Consider the following 22,670-nt stretch of genomic DNA (forward strand, 5'->3'; position numbering starts at 1 on the left):
TGGCATTTTTTTTTCACTGAGTGGTACGACACGGCTCGGCACGGCTCAGTATGGTACGGCTTGGCTCTGCATGGTTTGCGTTTCCACTGCAGTTTATTAACGATTTAGAATGGCCGGGATTATTTACATGTCATTATAGTTGCACCGCCTCTACTGCCACGACTCTTAAAAATATATTTTTCATTTACGCCGCCCCATCATGCTCTCACTGGATCCGCTCCTCTGCCATCAATGAGAGGAATGTCTGCACTTCTGCAACAGACAATCAACTTTTCAGTTGTTAAAAAAGGTACGCTCATTCAAAACAGTTGTGTTTGATCCTTTGCTAGCTGTGAATTAAAATCTAGCAGTTCTGTGTTGTTTGTGTCGCAAGTTCAGTGATGCCGGTAGCGACTATTCTATCCAGCCAATCAGTGATCAGCAGGGTTTACACGTCATGTTTTGGTAACAGTATGGTTCACTTGGAATGTCAACCGAAGCGGTACTAATAAAAAATGTACCAGGTACTGTACCCACTGGAACCCCCCCCCCCCCCCCCCCCCCTTCAAAAAAAGTGAACTGTACCAAGCCATACCATGCCATACCATGCAGTGGAAAAGTGCCATTAGATCCACCTGTTTATTAATTATCCTCATTAGTTCTTGGTTACTTAACCCTTTGTCTGTGTCTAGCATCCGGTGTCTTACATCATTCCTTGTCTCCAGCATTCTCAATGCTCCCTGCTTTTGTTACTATTAAAGATTAAGAAGATTAATTCTCGTCTCCTCGTTTCCTGGCTCCAGCGTAACCTGACAACTAGCTTTTTTTAGTTTAATTTTATTATTAGCTTGCAAAAGCACAGCATGCTAGCAGTACAACAGATGCAATTGAAAGACAACCCCATTTTTACCCACTTTTGTGGAAATCGAATTGCGTTAATCAAATTAACGTTCAGATATTGAGAGATTATGTATAAAGCCTTCTGTTATGAATGCAAATGAAACACTAGTATTTATTAGCATCATAATGGTGCTGCATAAGATTAACAATCAACTGATTGCTCCTGCATCTTTCAGTCTGAGTGCCACTGCACTGCTGAACAATTCAAAACAACCCCCACCATCCAAGTGTCACATGACACATTTGTTTGTGTGCTGCATTTACTATTTGGACGAGGTATTTATTTTTTTATTTTTTTACCTTCAATGATGTAGATGCATTCTCGCTCTGGAGGATATTTGTTTGGGTAATTGGGTGAGGTGAAGAGACCTCCCTCTGGTTCTTTCACCCAGGTTCCACACTGCCCTGCCGGCTGCACTCCTGAATTGTTTTTCACTGAAAGAGAGCAGTCAAATGTCAGAGATTGCCAGGAAACATGGAGATGGAGAGTGGGTGGGTATTCTGTGACAAAACATCATTACCTGCTTCCTTCTTTGTTGCCCCAGACAACCCAAGCATGAGAAGACCAGCAACAACTGCGACAAGAGATTTAAGATCAGAACAGCAAAGAATCATGGGGATTCATTATGAACATACAGCTGGACTGAAGCGTGCAATCCCTATCTTCATGCTGGACTAAATTGCAAAGTGTATATTTGAAAATGCACAATAGAAATGGCAGAAAACCAACAATCTGAAATCTTATTCTTTAAAGAATTTGGTCTTAAGCTGGATAATTTTTTATTTTATTTAATGCAATATACAAATGCAATATACAAAATTACTGCAAATGATAAACCAATGTGCATTTATTTATTTATTTTAGTCTTTATTTTGCAATTAGTTTCCAAACTGATTGATTTGCTGTGGATGTACTGCAAGTTTTGGTAAAAAGAAGAATTCAGCTTAAGCTGGTAGCTGTTTTGAAATATGGTAGCTGGTTTCTAGTTGGTCCAAGCTGGTCACTGGCTGGTTGTCAAGCTACAAACCATCTCAAACTGATACAACCAGTTTTTTGCTGTTCCAAGTCATTCTACCAAATTGAATTAGCTAATTACTAGCTTGTAATGACCATCTTACGCCAGCTAGAAACCAGCTACCATTAAAAACCAGCCTAACCAGCTTGTAGATGGTGTTTTGCTGGTCCATGATGGTTTGGAGCACCAAATAACCAGCTTGGACCAACTAACAACCAACCTGCACCAGCTAATGATCATTAAGACCAACTAGAAACCAGATACCAACTTAAGATGTATTCTCCAGCAGAAATAACCCAACTGGGAAAATATATGCTACAATGTCAGAATGCATAAGCAGGTGCATATCACTCAAAATAAATGCAATTGCAATTATAAAATGCAATAAATGCAATTATTTCAACCAGTTTACAACAATAAAGTTCCTAAAGGAATGAAGCGAGACAGACCGGTAAATGCAGATAGACCTCGTGCTTAAAATGAAACGGAGAGAAGAGAGTGAAGTTAACTGGCAGCTGGACTCACCGTGAAGGAACCTGTTCCCATGTACCATGTCTATTCCGTTCACAAAGGGCTTTCTCAACTAATTCCATTTAGATTAGAATACTTTTAGAAGGAAATATGGATATTTGCGAAAAAAGAAGCAAAAATCACAGCGAATATCAACAGCCCTGAATTCATCTCACTATAGCTACTGACAATTGAGATTCCAGCAGGGGTCCACGACTATGCATTAGTAGTTCCGTATAAAACCAGAAAAAGGCTCAGACATTTTCATCCAAACGTTTCCAAACCCCTCTGGTGCTCTTAATGGATCAATAGCTCCGTCCGTCATTAGCTTTTCCTGATCGCTCCACCTTTCCAGAGTCATCACGAAAAGATTCATAAAGGGGAAAGGTTGGAAAATCTTCCATCCATCTCTAAGGAACACTCATCGGAATATCCATTCCACTTCATATTTCCATGGCTGAGCAAAGCCAACTTCAACAAGAAAACTCACAGCGTCAAGAAACGTGTTTAAAGCCTCATTCCCGTGTTCCCTCGCCAGTATGCAGTATAAAAGCCCTTTCCTGATTCCCTTCACATCAAAGAGTTAATTCAGATCATCGCTCCTCTCCGGCCATTCATTAATTTCAGTTCTTCAGCAGAGTTATGCCAACATGATGCGGCAGCACACGGAACTGTTCGTTGTGTGTCCACTAAAGATAATGCTGATGCTCTTGAAGACGCACCGCAAAGCCGGTCACACTGCGGGACCCAACGAATCCAACAGCTCACGCGGCAGCACTAGAGCAAAATTTAGGGGGTAAGGAAAAAAGCTCTGGGTGAGGAAAAGAAACAAGCAAAGAGATGGATATCTAGCCAGAACTACTATACGCATCTCCAGCATTAACTGCACATGCAGTGCTGGATTGGCGAAAAGCATCTGCAGACTGCGGACAATTGGAGTAAATAGCGAAGCATGCAGACAATATAAATTCATTCGAGGGTTTATACGCGCCATGCCAAAAAATCACGCTGTTTATCTGGCTTTAAAAATGTTAACTTCATTCATCACTAAACCTGACGCTGCTTTCTGGCCATTAAATCTACCACTGAAAATGTGCGCAGGTTTATCGTTAACCTGAGTTTGTTTTACACGTGTGGTGTGGGTAAAATTGTGTGGAATAATGAATTGATATTCTTAATCCTTGAAATAATAATATTCCTTTTCTAAATGAACATGTCTTTTTATACAGTAAAATAGGCATCAAAACGTGCTTAAAAATGAAAATAATATTTAGTCGTTTTGAAGAATTGGAGAATTAACATGATTGATTTACTTTCTTGTTCAAATTCTAAATGGTGTAAGCATAAATCTTATAAAATCTTGCTTTATATAAGAATAAACTATTCTGGAAATGTTAAAAAAGTGTATTCTTTGTAAATAAGATTTTATTTTATATTTTATTTAATTACAATAACATTTTATTTAATTCATATAATAATATGGCATATACAGTACAGACCAAAGGTTTGGACACACCTTCTCATTCAAAGAGTTTTCTTTATTTTCATGACTATGAAAATTGTAGAGTCACACTGAAGGCATCAAGGGCTTTTTGACCAAGAAGGAGAGTGATGGGGTGCTTCATAGTTTTGATGCCTTCAGTGTGAATCTACAATTTTCAAGTCATGAAAATAAAGAAAACTCTTTGAATAAGAAAGTGTGTCCAAACGTTTGGTCTGTACTGTATTTAAAAACATGATCCTCCTGAGAACCAGAAATAAAAATCTTTGTGAATTTTTGTCATTACATTGTTTAGAGCATACGAAAAAAAGAAAAGAAAAAAAAAGGGGTAAAATACAATTTTTGAAAATGATATTTTATGCATGTTATGCTATGTCATCTGTATAGGGCACCAGGACTCAAGTTTTCCTAAAAATAAAATGACAAGAATAAGTATGAAAAGGCAAAAACAATGGGACTTTTATACCAAACTTTGTTTAAGGATGGTTCTCAACTATTTTATAAAATATATAACAAAATGATTTGATATACCAATTTGTTTCATGCAATATCTGTTTAAAATTTCTATGAACTGGTTATCCCATTAAGGACAATGTTGTCTATTTACATATATGTCTATCTATATATGTATCTAATTTGCTAATTAAAGTGCTGTTGGGACAGTATGTTGAAAAAAAAAAACAAGTTTGATAATGGGAGTGTAATTGGTCAGATTTACATATGAATATCAATTATTTCATAAGAATATTGATATATAATTAGTTTTCTATTTAATTCTTTTACCTCCAAAAATGCATAATAAACATGCGTTTAGTCCTGGTGTCCTCTACAGTGGACATGTATGATGTCCTGTTTCATAACAAGAAGTCATATTTAGATTTGGAGCCCCTCAAATCCTTTTCCTGAGATGTTGATTTATGACAAACAATTTGAAAATTAATCAGATTTAATTACAAAATATTAAGGATGTACAGTTTTATCACTAAATTAATGTCTGCCAATTTTAAAAACCAAGGAGAGGGAGTGGCTATGGTGAAACATCCAATCATTTGGTATCTATGGAAAGCCCTGAATGTGGTCTGTACAGGACAAAATGGTGACAAATGAGGTCTCAGAGAAATTCACTAAAATAATGTCCACTACAGAGGCAAAAACTCCATAGCTGGGTCTCAGGAGACTGTAAGACTGTAAGTACTCTTTAATTTCTTAAAATACGTTTTACTTATAATATATACAGTATATAAATAGTGACAGAAAACACAGCTAGTTATATTGTACATGAGTTTTGCATAAATAAACGCATATTTATTTAATAGATGATCAACATCAGTCTTTATCTTACTTTATTCTCGCTGCTTCCAATTATAAAGAAAGCATATCCAATGAATGCCAGACCCTTTCCGTTGCCTAAAATGGTTGCATGGTCATCACAATATTTTGGCAGCGTCTCTCCATTTCATTCCAGCAGACTGACAGGCATCAATTCCAGCTGCACTGATGGAAAGTGCCAGTACACACAGAGTCCTCTCATTGCATATTTGAATACATGCATTTTCAAAGTTACAAGAATGTGAAATGTTTTTTATACTGTACGTTTGCATTAATATCTCTTTCCCTGATGCAATAATCTCATCAACCGTGTGCTGTCAGAACATCAGTCTCCCTTAAGCATGCTAATGTGAAGCACACTACAGACAGCTGATCCTTATAGAACATGAAAGTCAGCACAAAATCAAAGGCTTTTATACATATACAGTCAGCTAGAGTCACAAACGGAGTTAATATAAGAAATAGATTAAGAACTCAGAAATATTTGTTAAGGTTTTCATTAAAATGTTGAAGATTTGTATTTAGGCACATATGGTGGTTATAAAGTGTATCTGTGACCCAAACAGCCTGTCTAACAACTAAGAACGTATTTAAGTTGACAGTAAAAAAGCAGTCTGCCCTGCCCTAAAAGGTCCCCCTACTCAGTAACGGCTGCTTTAACAGAGCTAATGATGAGCCACTCCATTAAAACGCAACTTTGAGAAGCAAACTCTGACACAGAATGTATTAATCATCAGAGTAATACACGCAACATTGAAGCTGGAAAAAGGGTTGCAATTGAATGTGGGGTTTTCCTGAAGAGAACTTAAAGGAATAGCTCACCCAAAACTGAAAATTTTAAAAATGTATCCAAGATGTAAATGTGTTTCTTTACTTATTGGAAGGTATTAAGATAAATTCAGCATTACTTCATTTGCTCACCTCTGAAGTGAATGGGTGCCATCAGAATGGGAGTACAAACGTCACTTCAAGGCTTATGACTGAAATATGAGTCCTCTTTCCAAAATATCACTTTCTCCTGTGAAAAGTACACTCATCTGAATCAGGAGAGAAATATGCACAGAACAAGCACTGTTTATACAGTCCAAACAAATAAACAAATTGTAAATTTGTAAAGATGTAACGTTTTTATAATCAGTTTGGACTCTCATTCTGACGGCACCCATTCACTGCAGTGGATCCATTGTTGAGCAAGTGATATAATGATTTCTCCAAATCTTTTCTGATAAAGAAACAAACTCATCTCCTGGATAGCCTGAGGGAGAGTAAATTAACATTTTTGGTTGAATCGTTCCTTTTAAGCTTAGTTTCTTTAAATTTTGTGTTTTAATAACAAATAGTAAGGACATACAGTACCATAAATTGCCATCACAGACAATGCTCCTGCAGGTTAATTTTGTTGGAAAATTCCAGCAGTTATGAACACTCAATCAGCTCTGTCTCTCGACAATAACAATATAAGATTTAAAAATGGCCTCAGGACTTGATTTATTCCTTTAGAGAGATAACAAAAGAAGAAGAAGAAGAAGAAAAAACAGATCCTTTTCATCACTATCAGCACCTGATAGGAAGGCACAAGAGAGTCCAGATTGTTTTTGTCGAGTGGTGATAGTGCTTCTCGAAATTGGAATTTCCCCAGGAAAAACTCTGCAAGAAGCTGAATATCTTGCACTGGACCTTATTCATGAAAGGATACTCACTCTGATTTCTGAAGCGGTTTATTATTGTTACCATCCATAACTGCCCACAAAACCCCAATCAAAAGGATTTACTCATCAAAGCTTTAAAAAGCCTTTTAAAAGTGTATTCAATGAATTAGCATTCAGTACAACCAGCAAAGCTTTTTGTCCACAGTTTCCCTTCAACAAGGCACAGTCAGAGAGATTTGAATGTAAATGTATACACGCTAATCCTATTAGAGATCTTTTTTGTTATATTTCAAAAGATGCTGCAAGACTTTGCAAAACCAGTTGAATATTTTTAACATCCAAAATCACTCTAAATGCAGCTCGCCGATTGGTTATTTTAGGGATGACTAATGAGAAAATGGCAATTATGTAAATAAGGGCTTATCTTGCTTACTGTATGCAATACCACAACTGCAGAGTTCAGTTGCTTCAGCTCATGTGCAAAAAAAGAAGAAGAAAAGAAAAATTAAATAAGAGAGAGAGAGAGAGAGAGAGAGAGAGAGAGAGGGATTCTAATGAAAGTAATTCATTCATCTTTCCCTAAAAAGCAACACATTAATGAAAGGTGTGAATCTCTATCAATTAAATTGAGATAAGCAGGGTTGTGGTTCTGCTGCTCTGAGTTTGTAATTAAAAAGCTCAGGGGAGATGGGATACCAGTCATGTATACACATATTAATAAACACCACATTCATGGACAAATGAGAAACAAAGATTGTATAAGTATAGCCTCCCACTGAATGCAATTAACCTTTTATGATACATATATTGAGAAGAAGAAGAAAAAAACTCATGTGACAAATATTTTCTACACTGTGGTTATGTATTTACTGTTGAAACCACGTTGAATTATATATACATATAAAAAAGCATTGTTAAAATGACTTGCATCAGCTGGCAAATTATCATTCTTGAGAACATTTGATTGGACAAAATGTGGGGGTGCAGGATGAGTCATCAAAATATCTATTTTTTTCTGGTTATTAACATTTAAAATATATTATTTTGTATTCAACAGAAGAAATAAACTATACAGGTTTGAAACAACTTAATGGTAAATAAGGAGTACACTCTTGGGACTACTATCATAGATGACCTCAAAATAAATTCCTTCCCAATATTAGTTCACAGTATTTCTAAAATGATAGACAAGTGTATATTATTGTCAATAAGATTCAATTTAGGTGTAAAATTCAACAAAACGGTATATATCTTCAAAACATCTAGTCTGACTGAGACACCAAAAAGCTTTGTTTTTCATGTATATTGTAAAGCACTGGCTCAGAAATCTTATGAACCAAAACCTGTCTTACCCCTGCTGATGCCTGCCAGTTTCAGGTTGCTTTTTAAGATAGAAGCGAGGTTAAAGGAAGGTGAGTGCTGAGAGGCTGTCAGTCTTCCATGTAATGCTTAACTTATCACTGTGACACGTTATTCACCATAACGCTTGTGCCTAAAGCTGCCTTACCACATTTCCCCACTAGAATAGCATTTATGAGCTAAAGGAATTGTTGAATAAAGAGTGCCTTTGTGTAAAAGGTGTCAGGAACACAACACAACAGGTGTCTTTTCTTAACACCCAGTGCCAATATTCTGTAGAACGTCAAACTTAAAAGGAAAGATAAACAAACCTTAGAAGCAGAATATTGATTTAAAATGTACTGTACTGCTGATAAGCAAACAAAAAAATATGTCTTCTGGAAACACACATATCAAATAGATTCATCTCAGTTATCTACTGTATAGTGAAAATGAACTCAGAAAACAGTAATGGGCTACTACCGTAATATAATTGCTGCGTTGGCTGTTGCTAGGCAGATGGTTTTCCACCCCTTTTTAGCATAAAAGTAGGCGCAGCCATTTGTAACTTGAATGTGCAGGGTATTCCGGTGTCATTCACTGCCAGTTAAACATCTTATTAGGAGCTGACTGGTGTCTCTTATCATATTAATTTAATGTAGGCCTAATTTTAACGCAGATAGTTTTACGGTTTACTGCATTTTGTTATTCTTCTAGTTATTTACCAGCCTCTAATGAATTAGAAGTCTTAATAATGATTTCTTACATTTTTGAAGAGCTTTCTGGGTCCTACCTCTTTACATGAAGGGGGGTGGGGGTGGGGGGATCTCCTCAACCACCACCAGTGTGCAGCATCCACCTGGATGAGGTGACGACAGCCATATTGCTCCAGAACACCCACCACACACTAGCTTATTGGTGGAGAGGAGACAGATTGATGAAGCCAATCAGTGTGTCTTGCACATTCAAAGAAAATAGTTTACCTAGGCATTGCAAAATACGGTGGATATTAAATATTTACCCTCATGTTGTTCCAAACCTGTAAGGCCTTTGTTCCCTTTGTTGCCATCTTCAGAACACAAATCAAGTTATTTTTTAATGAAATACGAGAGCTTTAGAGAGCTGACCCTGCATAGACAGCAACACAACTGACATGTTCAAGGCCTAGAAAGGTAGTAAGGACATTGTTAAAATAGTCCACATGACATCAGTTGTTCAACAAATTTCATGAAGCTATAAGAATACTTTTTGTGCTACAAAAAGTATGAAGAAACAAGAACACTTTTGTTCTTTATTCAACAATTACTTCTCTTCCATGTCAGTCTTTGCCATGCATTCAGGATAGTGCAATGAAGGACTGGTCCAGATCCCGGCAACACTGATTGTTATGCAAATTAATACGTTTAATTTGATTTATTGTTTCACTTGCAGAATAACTTTATTAAAATGCATTAAAACTACAAGTATTTATTTTTATTTGAATATCTTTCACTTGAGGGGGGGGGCTATGTCAAAAAAAAGTTTATATTTTAATAAAGGTTAGGCTAAAAGGCTGTCATCCGACAATGCATCACATTCAAGAGAGTATGGGCATGAGCAAATATTTGCATGGACTTCCCTGTTCATTAGCTGACGGTAATAATCAGCTCACAGACATGGACTTGTTTTGATTCTAAGGCATGCAGAGGTAATTTTAGTGCAAGCTTGACAGTAAGTACACTCCCAGTGGCACTAAAGGAATATTCAGTGGTAGCAGCATCATTTTTTTGTTGTTGATATTTCAGAAATTCCCTGAGGGCTTCCCCTTTACATTTCAAAATTTCAAAACTAGAGAAAACCACATATTCTCTGTGTCAATCAGTGTTTATCATTTGGAAGGTTTTCTGACTGTCTAGAAGAAAATGAAATATGACCTTGCTTCAGATTGCTAAACAAAAAACTATTAGATTATGATAAAGATCATAATGGAATTATATTTAATTGCCTCTGGCTGTCTTGCTTCACCTCAGATAGGATATTCTTTCCTTTTCTTATCTAATCAAGACTGTCTTCCTGACATCCTATTTTCTATCTATATCCTTGATGTTAGCCATTTTGATATCTGTCATATTAGTTGGTGCAGACAAGGCTGGATTTTGAGGCCCCTGGGCCCACATCTTCAAAGGCCCAAACAACTGTTCCTTAATAATGTGCAAAAAACCTGAAATATTAGTAGCATATAGTAGCATCTGTGAATCTTAAAAGGCAAGATCAATGATTTTCAACCAGCTTTGTATTGTTACAGCATCATTAGTATAAGTATGCTTATTGGGTATTTTTACATATTAATGTTTATTTGTCAGTACAAGGCTGCAAGGTGATGTAAAAAAAAGTCCTGGGTCACTGGTTACATAATCCAGCCCTGTTTGCAGACATGTAAACTCAAATATTAATATGTGTACATTGAATGTGACAGTTTTCAACATATTTAGATGTTATAATTTCCACTCTAAATTGGTACAGACTGTAGTAAAGATAGGGCTGACTTTGACAGGATACTTATTATTCAACAGTTTTGTACACCATATTGACACTAAATGAATGTCAAAAGCACAGTTGTACTTGTCAAGTGTTATTGCTAATGAACACATCATCTATTTATAAAATATGAGTCAGTTGTTGGGATCTGCACAATATGAAATTGCCTTTTGCCAGATTCTTCAACTGAGTGACAGTTTTTCTTCTACTAATCTTACTTTTTTTAAACTATATAACTCTCAGCTACAGTTGATTATAAGGCAGAACCAGTGAAATATTTTGCTACTACAAAACATACCAACAATATAAAATGGTAAAAATTGGCCAGGTCAAACTGATCCTTGACAATCATTTTAGTGACAATTAAAAAATTGAAAAACCTCAGGTGCATTTAAAGTGTGGTGCACCTGTAGTTTAATTACAACATTTAAGTGGTTGTCGCTCCATATGCCAATTTAAATGAATTACCCTTGGCTTTTGGGTCAGAAAAGACCAGTTTATCCTGGCCGCTGGCTTTTTGTGTGCTCTCCTCAATCTGGTCCTCATACATTTTGCCCCTGTAGTTTGGCTCTGCAATTCATCACTTGACCTCATTAGCATGATGGTGGGGGAGGCAGAGCCAACTGCCGAGTGTCGCTCCTCGGGCCCCATCACCTCCACAGGGGAAAGGGAGAGCCACTTCGCCTCTTAACCACAGGAAGCTGGAGCTTCTGACTGTTTTTGAGGAGGAGAGAAAAAAGATTGAACAGCCATTGGACGTGTTCTCCATTGCCCCATCCATCTTTCTTATAAGGTACATTCAGAGGAAAATATACTCCACTACCTCCAGTGTCAAACCACTCCACACATGACCCTGCTCTACTATAGCTTTCCTCAAGCTACTGCAGATGGCACTTTACTGGATAAGGTTTAACTTAAATGATTTATTCTGAAGCCCATGCTCAAGACAGATTTCATGACAACAAAAGGCTTTAAAACTGCTGAAGTGATGGAATTCCTTGAAATAAAAAAATATGTTTTTACTGGTCATTTGCGGTGTTATGTAATATGTATATAATTGGTTTTGGATAAAAGCATTTGCCAAGTGCATACATGTAAAATTATATAATAATACAATATTTATTAAAATGAATAAAACATTTTATTTTAATACAGTACATTAAAATGTATACACACAGTAGAATGCAATGTAAGTTACACACACATTAGAACTAACCGCAACCAGTCTACAAAAAAAATAAAATAAATGCTCATGTTTCCACAATAAAATTTGAAGCGACCGGCATCTAAATAATTAGCTAATTAAAACAAATGATTGACTAAACTCTTTCTACCTCTGTTAATAAAATTTACATTATAACTGCCCGACATATGGAGACAAGTATTTGTAATGAGCACAGTGCAAATACGGCTGTAACGTGGGAGCCATGTGCAGGCTTTTATTGGTCAGAGAAGTGGTCATAAGAGGCATGGGTCAAACAATGGCAAACAGGTATATAGAGGGCAAGACACAAGAATAATCCTAGGGCAAGCGTGGGTCTTCGATGAGTGAACAAAATCCAGACAGGGTAATCCAAATGGTAAATCCCAAAATACGAAAAAAAGAATAAAAAAAAAACAGATAAACAATCCAAAAATAAAACACGAAGGCAACACAAGGCAGGAAACGAGACCACATGGGCTAAACAAAACTTGGCAGTGAATGGTGGCATGAGACTGATTTACATGCTGACATGATAACAAGGTAACGAGGAGGAAGGAGCTAATCAATTACTATAGCAAATAACAAGATGGGCAAAGGAACAAGGGAACACAGAAACAATGAGGAACAAGAACATTTAAAAAATGAGTCCACAAAACCAAAGACAGGGGAACATAGACTGGGATCCTGACATAGGCAATATGTGGAAGCTCAATAATTTATCCCATATTGGGCTTCACCAATCTCTCTGATTTCACATACTTCTAATATATTGCTATTTATCTATATAATATCTCTCTCTCAACGCACGTTCACCTGCCATCTTTGTTTTGTGAGATAAACATCAGTATTTACAGTAGTAATAATCAGGAAGCAGGTCTTTAAACAAAATTAGTTGCAAGCCTTTTTATATTTGAATGCATTTTGAAAATATTGAAGCACAGACTAAAGACACTTCAACATAATGGGCATTATCCATGAAAGACAAGCAGATCAAAATTCCGTGTTTATCGTTCAGAAATCCATTCATATGTAAATTGTCACATTTAATTCAATTGGACAATTTACGTGATTCCCTAAAAATGCCTAATAACTTAAAATAGAAGCATGCCATGATATTAACTATTAACTAAATATTAACTATTTTGACATGGCACCATTTGTTAACAGCAAGCTTGGAAAGCAATGAAATGCCTCATAAAAGCATTTAAGGAAAATATTGATAGGTCAAAAGCACTCTTGTGCAGAGTAAGGTTGCAGAACCTCAAACTGAGCACCTATATACTAAAAAAAGTCAGAAATGATTGATTATAGTGGAGAAAAAGATGGTCAAGGTGGTTAGTAAAATTAAAAGAAGCTTCTCTGGCAGAGGACCTGGCAGAGCAGATGGCGGAGGTTCATGCACTATACTGTCCTCCAGCTAAACTCAGTGTGTGTGTGTATGAGTTTGTGTGAGGAGGAATGGGGAAGAAAGAACTATACATAAAACATAAGAAATACACAATTTTATTGCTCGAAAGAACATGTTTACTCCTGAATGCATAGCTAGATTTTACCACTTCCGACTGGGACTACACAATTAGATGCAATTGCATGTATATACTTTTTAAAAAGCTTTGTCAGTGAAAATTTAATTTTACAATATTTTAGATGTGTGTACCCAACCTCAGAATGCTCCAGGTCACCAGTAAGATCTGATCTCTTGCTTCCTTCATGGTGGCAGCCCTGCCTTTCACAATAAATATGCCGGAAATTAAATTAGATATAGAGATCTGCAAAATTACAGATTGTAATTTACATAATATGAATCTGACCATTTACATGATATTTAATATTGCCTGTATGCATTTACGCAGGACCTGATTTTACCAAGTGAGACATGTTCCTGGGACAACATCTTTGTTGACAATGGAACAACATTGTGATTAACCAATCAGATTTGAAGAACAAGTTTATAGATTTTGTGAAGTTTACGCTTACAATCACTGTTAGGTGCTTGTACATCAGTGTCATTCATCTATCATTTCCTCTGATTTTAAGGATCACTCATGGTTAAGGTTAGGTTTAGGTGTAGGGATATGGTCAAGACTAAATTTTTTGAGTAAAATGTTGTTCCAGGGTCAACAAAATATGCTGACCTAGGAACACATCTAACTCAGCAATATCAGGACGTGCATGGATTCAACAGTTTAGGGTGGGTGAGCCTTTCAAATGTCTTTTAGGAAGTCTCCTATATGCTCAACAAAGCTGCATTTGATCAAACATACTAAAGAACACAATATTGTGAAATATTATTACAACTTTTTTGTATATTTTAAAAAGTAAGTTACTTATGTGCTGGTAAAGCTGAATTTTCTGCAGCCATTACTCCAGCCTTCAGTGTCACATTAATATTTCTCATTATTACAAGTTTTAAAAACAGTTGTTCCGCTTAATATTTTGGTGAAAATTGTGATACATTTTTTTTTCAGGCTACTTTGATGAATTGAAGATTCAAAGGAATGGAACTGATATGAAATCTTTTGTAACATTATATATGTTTGGAGTACTGATACAAACTTTTTTACATTTAAAAAACTGCAAATTGAAATAATATGTTCATATGATCAAATTAATGTTAAGTGAGGAACTCCTTGTTAGATGGAGAAATGACCATGTCAGCTAAATAAATAAGTACTGTAAGTAAACAAACAGACAAACAAATATAATCAGTAGTAAGCATCCTTTTGCCCATCTCGTAGAGCCCTAGAATTGGGGACTTTGGAGGGAGCAGAGAACTTGCGTGCGATAATGTAGACACTTGGAATGCACTTGGCTAAAGGAGTAAAGAAAGAAAATGTAATTTCCAATGTTACCATGACAAAACAGCATGAGGTCAATCACCCCATTACCTGTTCTTAAAACAGAAATGTATTATTATTGCTATTAATATAATTGTTGCAAATACATATACATTTTATAATGAAGTTTTTAAAATATGGCTAATGTGTGTGTTCCCTCTCTGCTCTCAACTTAATAAAACTTTCCATCTCTTTTAATGACCCTGTTCACATTTATCTAACACATTTACAATAAAACACACTACCTACTATTAAACTGTTTTTACATTTTATATGAAATGCATGACTAAAATGTGTTTACTATAACACGGTACTCTATAATAACTAGTTTTAAAATGAATCACAAAGACTCACCATCTTGGGTCATATCTTGAAGTGACCATCTCTTGTAACCTTCAGATTGAAGAGATTCAGATTCCAGATTCAGTTGTTTCATTTGGAACTCCATGGTATCCCCTTCCTGAAGTGCCCTTTGGAATTCGATTTTGAATTCACTCTTAATTTCTCTACAAAGACAGGATATCCAAGTACGGTGTAGTGGACCCTGCTGTCAGTCACCACCATGGTGCACTCAAGCAAAACACTTAAAGGGGGGGTGAAATGCTATTTCATGCATACTGAGTTTTTTACACTGTAAAAGAGTTGGATTTCCATGCTAAACATGGACAAAGTTTCAAAAATTAAGTTGTAAGTTTGAAGGGGTATTTTTGTTCCAAAAATACTCCTTCTGGTTTGTCACAAGTTTCGGAAAGTTTTTTTTGAGTATGGGTCTGTGTGACGTTAGATGGAGTGGAATTTCCTTAAATGGGTCCTAAGGGCACTTCTCCCGGAAGAGCGCGCGCTCCCTTAGAGCAGAGCAATTCACTGATCAGAGCGAGAGACATTCACTGATCAGAGCGAGAGCGTCGCGAAATGTCACAAAAGAAGTGTGTTTTTGGTTGCCAGGGCAAGACAACCCTGCACAGATTACCAAAAAAAAAAAAAAAAAACAGCATTAAGGGACCAGTGGATGGAGTTTATTTTTACAGAGCATCAACGGAGTTGTGCAAGTGTTTTTGTTTGTTCCCTGCATTTCGAAGATGCTTGTTTTACAAACAAGGCCCAGTTTGACGCCGGATTTGCACATCGTTTATGTCTTAAGGATAATGCAGTCCCAACGAAAAAGGGTCACGATCGTGTGTTGGAACCGCAGGCGGTGAGTAAAACTGCTTCAAATATCTCTGTGTTGTTAACTTAGCTATAGGCGTGTAAGCACATCAATTAAACAACATGCGATGTTGCCATCAAACTGCACTTTCCACATGTAACGTTACACCTTCAATTTCAGCCTCTGGAATTAATATAAGGCTGAATCTGACTGTTAGCCATGGTTTGTTTTGGTTGGTTTTGTCCTCACGGTAATGTCACAGCTTCCAGACGCTGACAACGCAAAAGCCTACTCGCGCTCATGATTCTTTAGCTCCGCCCATACGTCACGCCTCCAGACGCTTGTGTTTTTCCGGCAAAAAATGGTACAGACTATCTTTCTCTTATAAATATAATAAAACTAAAGACTTTTTGGAATTATGAAGGATGCAGTACTACTCTATAGGTACTCAAGATTAACAGGATATTGAGTGAAAACGAGCATTTCACCCCCCCTTTAAACCAATCAGCTACTGGGAGGTCAAACCTATAATAAGTTCAAGGCTACAATGCGTAAGTTGTAGAAAAATATATATTCAGAATAACTATACCAAATGGTGCAAACCAGGGTTAAATATGTTTAATGAGAACAGAAGTGTGATAGAGCAGGACGATAGTCTCAGTAAATCTTTCTCCTACCTCGAAACCACTCATCCATCCTTTTGTTTAGCAGTCCAGTCAGTCAACATCTCACTTAGTCTGACAGTCCGCAGCCCATTATCACCCTATCAGTCACCTATAACTGATCAGAGAATACTAACAAAGTACTTAAGCACATAAGTAACACATCAGTGTATAATGCTTTAGAGAAAACACATTCAATCAGCAACCGATAAGCAGAAAAGTGCATAAAATTGCTATCAGCTTCAGCTACTGATCTGATAAAGTCAAGAGACTGATTCGTGTTTATTCAAAGAGAAAAGTCCCATTTTACATGATGCAAGTGCAGGAGAGATGGTGGAGATTTGCGGCACTGTCTGTTGACTGGCATCAGGTGGTTTGTTGACAGCTGGGTAATGATCCTCCCAGCCAGGGATTTACCATGGATACCAATATGCCGCATATAGTACCAGCAGAACTCACTGGGGAATAGGAAGGCATGATTAGCATGCTGTCTTCAGAGTGCTTGGTTTGTAATTAGAATCTTTATCAGTAAACAAACAATCTGTTTATGTCTTTCCCTCCTTGAACTCCATACTTTCTGTGCTAGAAGAAAAACAAGCTAATATGTCACGTTCAATCCTTTGCGCCATATTGATCGAGTTCACCTTCAGGTTATTGATATAAAGAGAGAATCCTTTTCAGATTTCACTTATTCCATCAATAGCAATCCATCTTTTTATGCAGTGGCGATAAATTGTGTGAAAATTTTAGATTTTTGGAAAAAAGTAAACATGAAGGTCCACCCATTAATATAACAATCACTGGCGTGTATGCAGACTATATGAAAAAATGGGATCATAAAAATTTCCAGTTACACTTTTCGTTACATTGACTTTCATGTGAAGCCATGTGTCCAAAGTCCAAAGTTCAAGCATCGGATTGATGCAAAATGAAGAAGATTACATATTTCTACATTTTAGATGTAGAATATATATGTGGGCGGTCTTATCAAAAAGATGCAGAAGAGCACGATGTTACATTATGTACACTGTAGTATCCATAGAAATGTCATATGCTCAAAGTCTGGTGTAACCGCGACTTTAGCCATCAATTAAAAAAAAACAAAAAAAAAGCTACTGACTGCCACAAAACAATCAGGTGGGATTTTTGTCCATTCTTAAACACAAACAGTCTTCAAATCTTGAACGTTATGTGGGTGTCCTCTATAAACTCTGATCTGTAGTTCTTTCCATAGATTTTCTGTTGGATTCAAGTCAGGTGATTGGATGTGCCATTCTTGCAGCTTAATGTACTTTTTCTAAAACAAAAATGAGAGTTTACTTGGCTGTATTTGGGATCACTGTCTTGCTGAAATGTCCACCCTTGTTTCATCTTTATCATCCTGGTAGATGGCAGCAGATTTTTATCAATAATGTCTCTGTACATTTTTCTATAGGAATTTTGCCAGTGTCACACCATGATGTTTTGGTGACATCAGAATATTATTCCCCCATTATTTCACAGGCTTGTCGAAATGAAACATGCTTTTTCTTCAGCAACGTAGTCTTGCATGGTGAGCGTGTATACAGGCCACCACGGTTGAGTTCATTACTTATTGTTTTCTTTGAAACAATTGTACCTGCTAATTCCAGATATTTCTGAAGATCTCCACAAGTGGTCCTTGGCTTTTAGAAGACTCTTCAGATAATTTTTTCACTTTGAATGTTTCACTGCTCTGCCAGAAATCTTGCGAGGAGCACCTGGTCGTGGGCAGTTTATGGTGAAATAATGTTCTTTCCACATCCAGATTATGGTCTCAACAGTGCTTACTGGAACATTCAGAAGTGTAGAAATCATTCTGTAACCAATACCATCAGTATGTTTTGGACAATAAGGTTGTGAAGGTCTTGAGAGAGCTCTTTGCTTTTACCCATCATGAAACGTTTCTTGTGTGACACGTTGGCCATCAGCTGAGACTAAACCAGCTAATATTAATTTCCATTGACTAGGGGAAGGATTGCTTTCTTATTATTAATAGATTTTTGCTGGTGTCTTGGCTTTCCGTTGCCTTTTTGGACCTCCCTTTCTTCATGTGTTCAATACTTTTTCTTTGGGTCATTCCACTTTATTACACAGAACTTAATTTCCGAGCTTTTTTATTTTGTTTTCTTTGCATGTATGTTAAACAAAATGTTTTATGTCATTATTTTAAGAACTGATTAGAGCACTATAATTATTGTTTTATGAAATGGTGCACGCCAGGGTTGCCAGGTTGTCATGAAAAAACCTGTCCAATTGCTACTCAAAACTAGCCCAATCGTGTTTCGCGAGTAATCCTCCTTTAAAAATTGCGTTCTGGTAAATTCACATTCCAGTGTCTAAATAGGACGTTATTGGGGTCGCTACAACCGGAGACAACAAAAACAACCACGGCAACACAGATGGTAGCACTCACTAACTTGTTCAAGTGCTCCTCTTTGAGCCAATCACAACAGGATTGGCCAGCTGACCAATCAGAGCAGAATAGGCTTATGGAAGGGAGGGGTTTAGAGACATTTTGAACGAACAGTTTTAAAATCATGGACACATACTCTATGTATAAGTGTACACTCACCATAAGAACACCATACTAATACTGTGTTTGACCCCCTTTTGCCTTCAGAACTGCCTTAATTCTATGTGGCATTGATTCAACAAGGTGCTGAAAGTATTCTTCATAAATGTTGGCCCATATTGATAGGATAGCATCTTGCAGTTGATGGAGATTTGTGGGATGCACATCCAGGGCATGAAGCTCCCGTTCCACCACATTCCAAAGATGCTCTATTGGGTTGAGATCTGTTGACTGTGGGGGCCATTTTAGTAAAGTGAACTCATTGTCATGTTCAAGAAACCAGTTTGAAATGATTCGAGCTTTGTGACATGGTGCATTATCCTACTGGAAGTAACCATCAGAGGATGGGTACACGATGGTCATAAAGGGATGGACATGGTCAGAAACAAGGCTCAGGAAGGCCGTGGCACTTAAACGATGCCCAATTGGCACTAAGGGGAATAAGTTGCCAAGAAAACATCCCCCACACCATTACACCACCACCACCAGCCTGCACAGTGGTAACAAGGCATGATGGATCCATGCTCTCATTCTGTTTACTCCAAATTCTGACTCTACCATCTGAATGTCTCAACAGAAATCGAGACTCATCAGACCAGGCAACATTTTTCCAGTCTTCAACTGTCCAATTTTGGTGAGCTTGTGCAAGTTGTAGCCTATTTTTCCTATTTGTAGTGGAGATAAGTGGTACCCGGTGGGGTCTTCTGCTGTTGTAGCCCATCCGCCTCAAGGTTGTGCGTGTTGTGGCTTCACAAATGTTTGTTGCATACCTCGGTTGTAACGGGTGGTTATTTCAGTCAAAGTTGCTCTTCTATCAGCTTGAATCAGTCTGCCCATTCTCCTCTGACCTCTAGCATCAACAAGGCATTTTCGCCCACAGGACTGCCGCATACTGGATGTTTTTCCCTTTTCACACCATTCTTTGTAAACCCTAGAAATGGTTGTGCATGAAAAATCCCAGTAACAGAGCAGATTATGAAATACTCAGACCGGCCTGTCTGGCACCAACAACCATGCCACGCTCAAAATTGCTTAAATCACCTTTCTTTCCCATTCTCACATTCAGTTTGTAGCTCAGGAAACTGTCTTGATCAGCACCACACCCCTAAATGCATTGAAGTAACTGCCATGTGATTGGTTGATTAGATAATTGCATGAATGAGAAATTGAACAGGTGTTCCTAATAATCCTTTAGGTGAGTGTATATTCTGGGAAAATGAGTGTTTTCTGACCTTAGATGCATTTAAAACTGTTGTAGGGGACTCCGACACAATATTAGGACACTTTAAAAAACCATATCAAGTCAAGTCACTTTTATTGTCTCATCACCACAGCAGATGTGCCTTGTTGAGTAAAGCTTTTGGGCGCGTGCTTCAGAAATTCCAGATTGAATTTACATATAACCATACAGATGAAAATGTTCAATATGCACATACATATAGTCAGTACACACAATGTTCTATTAGACATACTTACAGTTAGCTCTACACATTATACGCAATATGTATATAAATACAGTTAGCACTACACATTATACACTATACACAGTATGTACACATTCTATATTATGTAGACATATATATGCATACAAATATGCTAAGGTGCAACAGACTGTATGTGAACTGGATACAGAAAATGTAATGGATGTGCATTGGATGGTAAACATTGGTAGCAGATAGATTATTGTATTAAATGCAGTGTGTATGTATTGAACTGTTGAAGGTAAAGTGCAGTGTGTAGGTTGCTTTCATCACACCACAAATTGTTGATAAAAAAACAAATGCCCCTACCTCTGCTTTTCCCTGTGAGCTCTTTTGTTCTGTCCAAATGGTGCACAGAGAACCACGTGAACTTGATGGCTGAGTCTGGAACCACTGCAGACATCCAGGTTTCTGTGAGGCAAATAATGCATCAGTCCCTTGTTTCTGGTTGGTATGAGATACGTGCCAGCAGTTCACAGAGTTTGTTGTCCAGTGACTGAACGTTAGCCAGCAAAATGGTTGGGAGAAGAGGTCGGAGGAGACAACACCTGAGTCTGACAAGGACACCGGCTCTTTTTCCTCTTTTCTGCCGGCGTTTACTCAGTCGCGACTGTTCGGCCCAGACAAAGGGCTCTGATGGGGTGTTTTTAAACAAAGTGCCAGCGTTCAAGAACGGTTTGTGTGTTGCGACTTTTGAACCTATGTTTAGAAGCTTGTGTCTGTCGTAGACAGTTATACAAACAAAATCCAACATATAGGACAACAAAATAACAGGTAAAACAAATGAAAAACTGCAAAGTTTACTCGGAGCTTGCAACACGCCCGCCTTGCTCGTGCCATCTTGAAATCATATGACCTGCTCTTTAAAACATTAATCATATGCCGAAGGTATGATTGAACTAAATTTCAACTTTAGAATGTGTTATTTCTGCCTCAGTATTTTAAGGCATTTCTTTTCATTTTTTTTTTCATTAAAAAAAAAACCTGGGTAAAAAATAAATATTAATACATCATTCTTGCTTAAAAATGTGCCATTTTGAGTGGGCATGACTCTTCTAAATTTCGTCCTGCCACAGTAATTTAGCCAATGCTTTTGATTTAAGTATGGGTGGGCTGACTGTGTCCTTCACTCAACACGAGAAAGAAAATTTTCTGCCAATATACATGCCATAACCCTCTGTTCATTTTTAGACTTCAAATTCCATCAGTTTCCCTCGGGCATCTCTGCCTTATCAATGAATGTCAGAGGCTTTGTCGGTTGGCGTACTAATGTGCATTAACCATGGTGACATTGCCTTCAAGAAGACTGCTGCTTTGTCTCTGTCTCTCGCTCTCCCAGAGCTCCCATATATCTCTGCACATTAAAACACAAGTCATCCTTTCATTTGTCTCTGGTTTGGAGGCATCCATCAGTACAGATATGAAGCAGCTTTTGTTTTTCCTCTGAGCGGAAATATATAGATTGATACCTCAAAATAGTCACAAAATGGCAGTGCTTATTCAAACAGGCACAGATTGAATGACATTCAACTCTCAACCAAAGCATTCACAGAATATGAAAGTATCAAACAAATGACCTGACAAACCATGATAACTAGTGATAAAGAAACATTAGGCTTTCATACCTCCCATTGGGCGCACCATGTTACAACACATTATGTTATTATTTCTTTTTTTTATAATTTTAATTGAAATATGTACTAAAAGTTACTATTTCAGACCAAAGCAATGTACTATTTATTATAAAATTTAATTAATTAATTAATTAATTAATTATAACCAACAAACTTTATATATATATATATATATATATATATATATATATATATATATATATATATATATATATATATATATATATATATATATATATATATATATATATATATGATTTAAACTAATAATACCATTTTTTGAATACTTAAGATATTTTAATATTTTAATACTTACCAAGGCTGCTATTTGTTCACAAATACAGTGATATGGTGAAATATTGTTACACATTAA

The 22,670-nt window shown here is 36.9% G+C and overlaps 1 protein-coding gene across 2 annotated transcripts in view; it reads right to left on the reverse strand.

Annotated features, from left to right (window-relative positions):
• Positions 1 to 3,320, reverse strand: part of neto1l (neuropilin (NRP) and tolloid (TLL)-like 1, like) — a 92,999-nt gene extending 89,679 nt beyond the window's left edge. For both annotated transcript variants that reach the window (XM_026201023.1, XM_026201022.1), the window contains exons 1-3: positions 2,421 to 3,320; positions 1,401 to 1,454; positions 1,180 to 1,314 (exon numbers count right to left, since the gene is read on the reverse strand). In XM_026201023.1, the coding sequence (XP_026056808.1) occupies positions 1,180 to 1,314; positions 1,401 to 1,454; positions 2,421 to 2,448 (217 nt within the window). In that variant the 5' untranslated portion in view covers positions 2,449 to 3,320. The remainder of the gene's footprint in view (positions 1 to 1,179; positions 1,315 to 1,400; positions 1,455 to 2,420) is intronic.
• Positions 3,321 to 22,670: the final 19,350 nt, after the last annotated feature.

The sequence above is a fragment of the Carassius auratus genome, chromosome 24, assembly GCF_003368295.1.
Source record: "Carassius auratus strain Wakin chromosome 24, ASM336829v1, whole genome shotgun sequence".
Classification (NCBI taxonomy): Eukaryota; Metazoa; Chordata; class Actinopteri; order Cypriniformes; family Cyprinidae; genus Carassius; species Carassius auratus.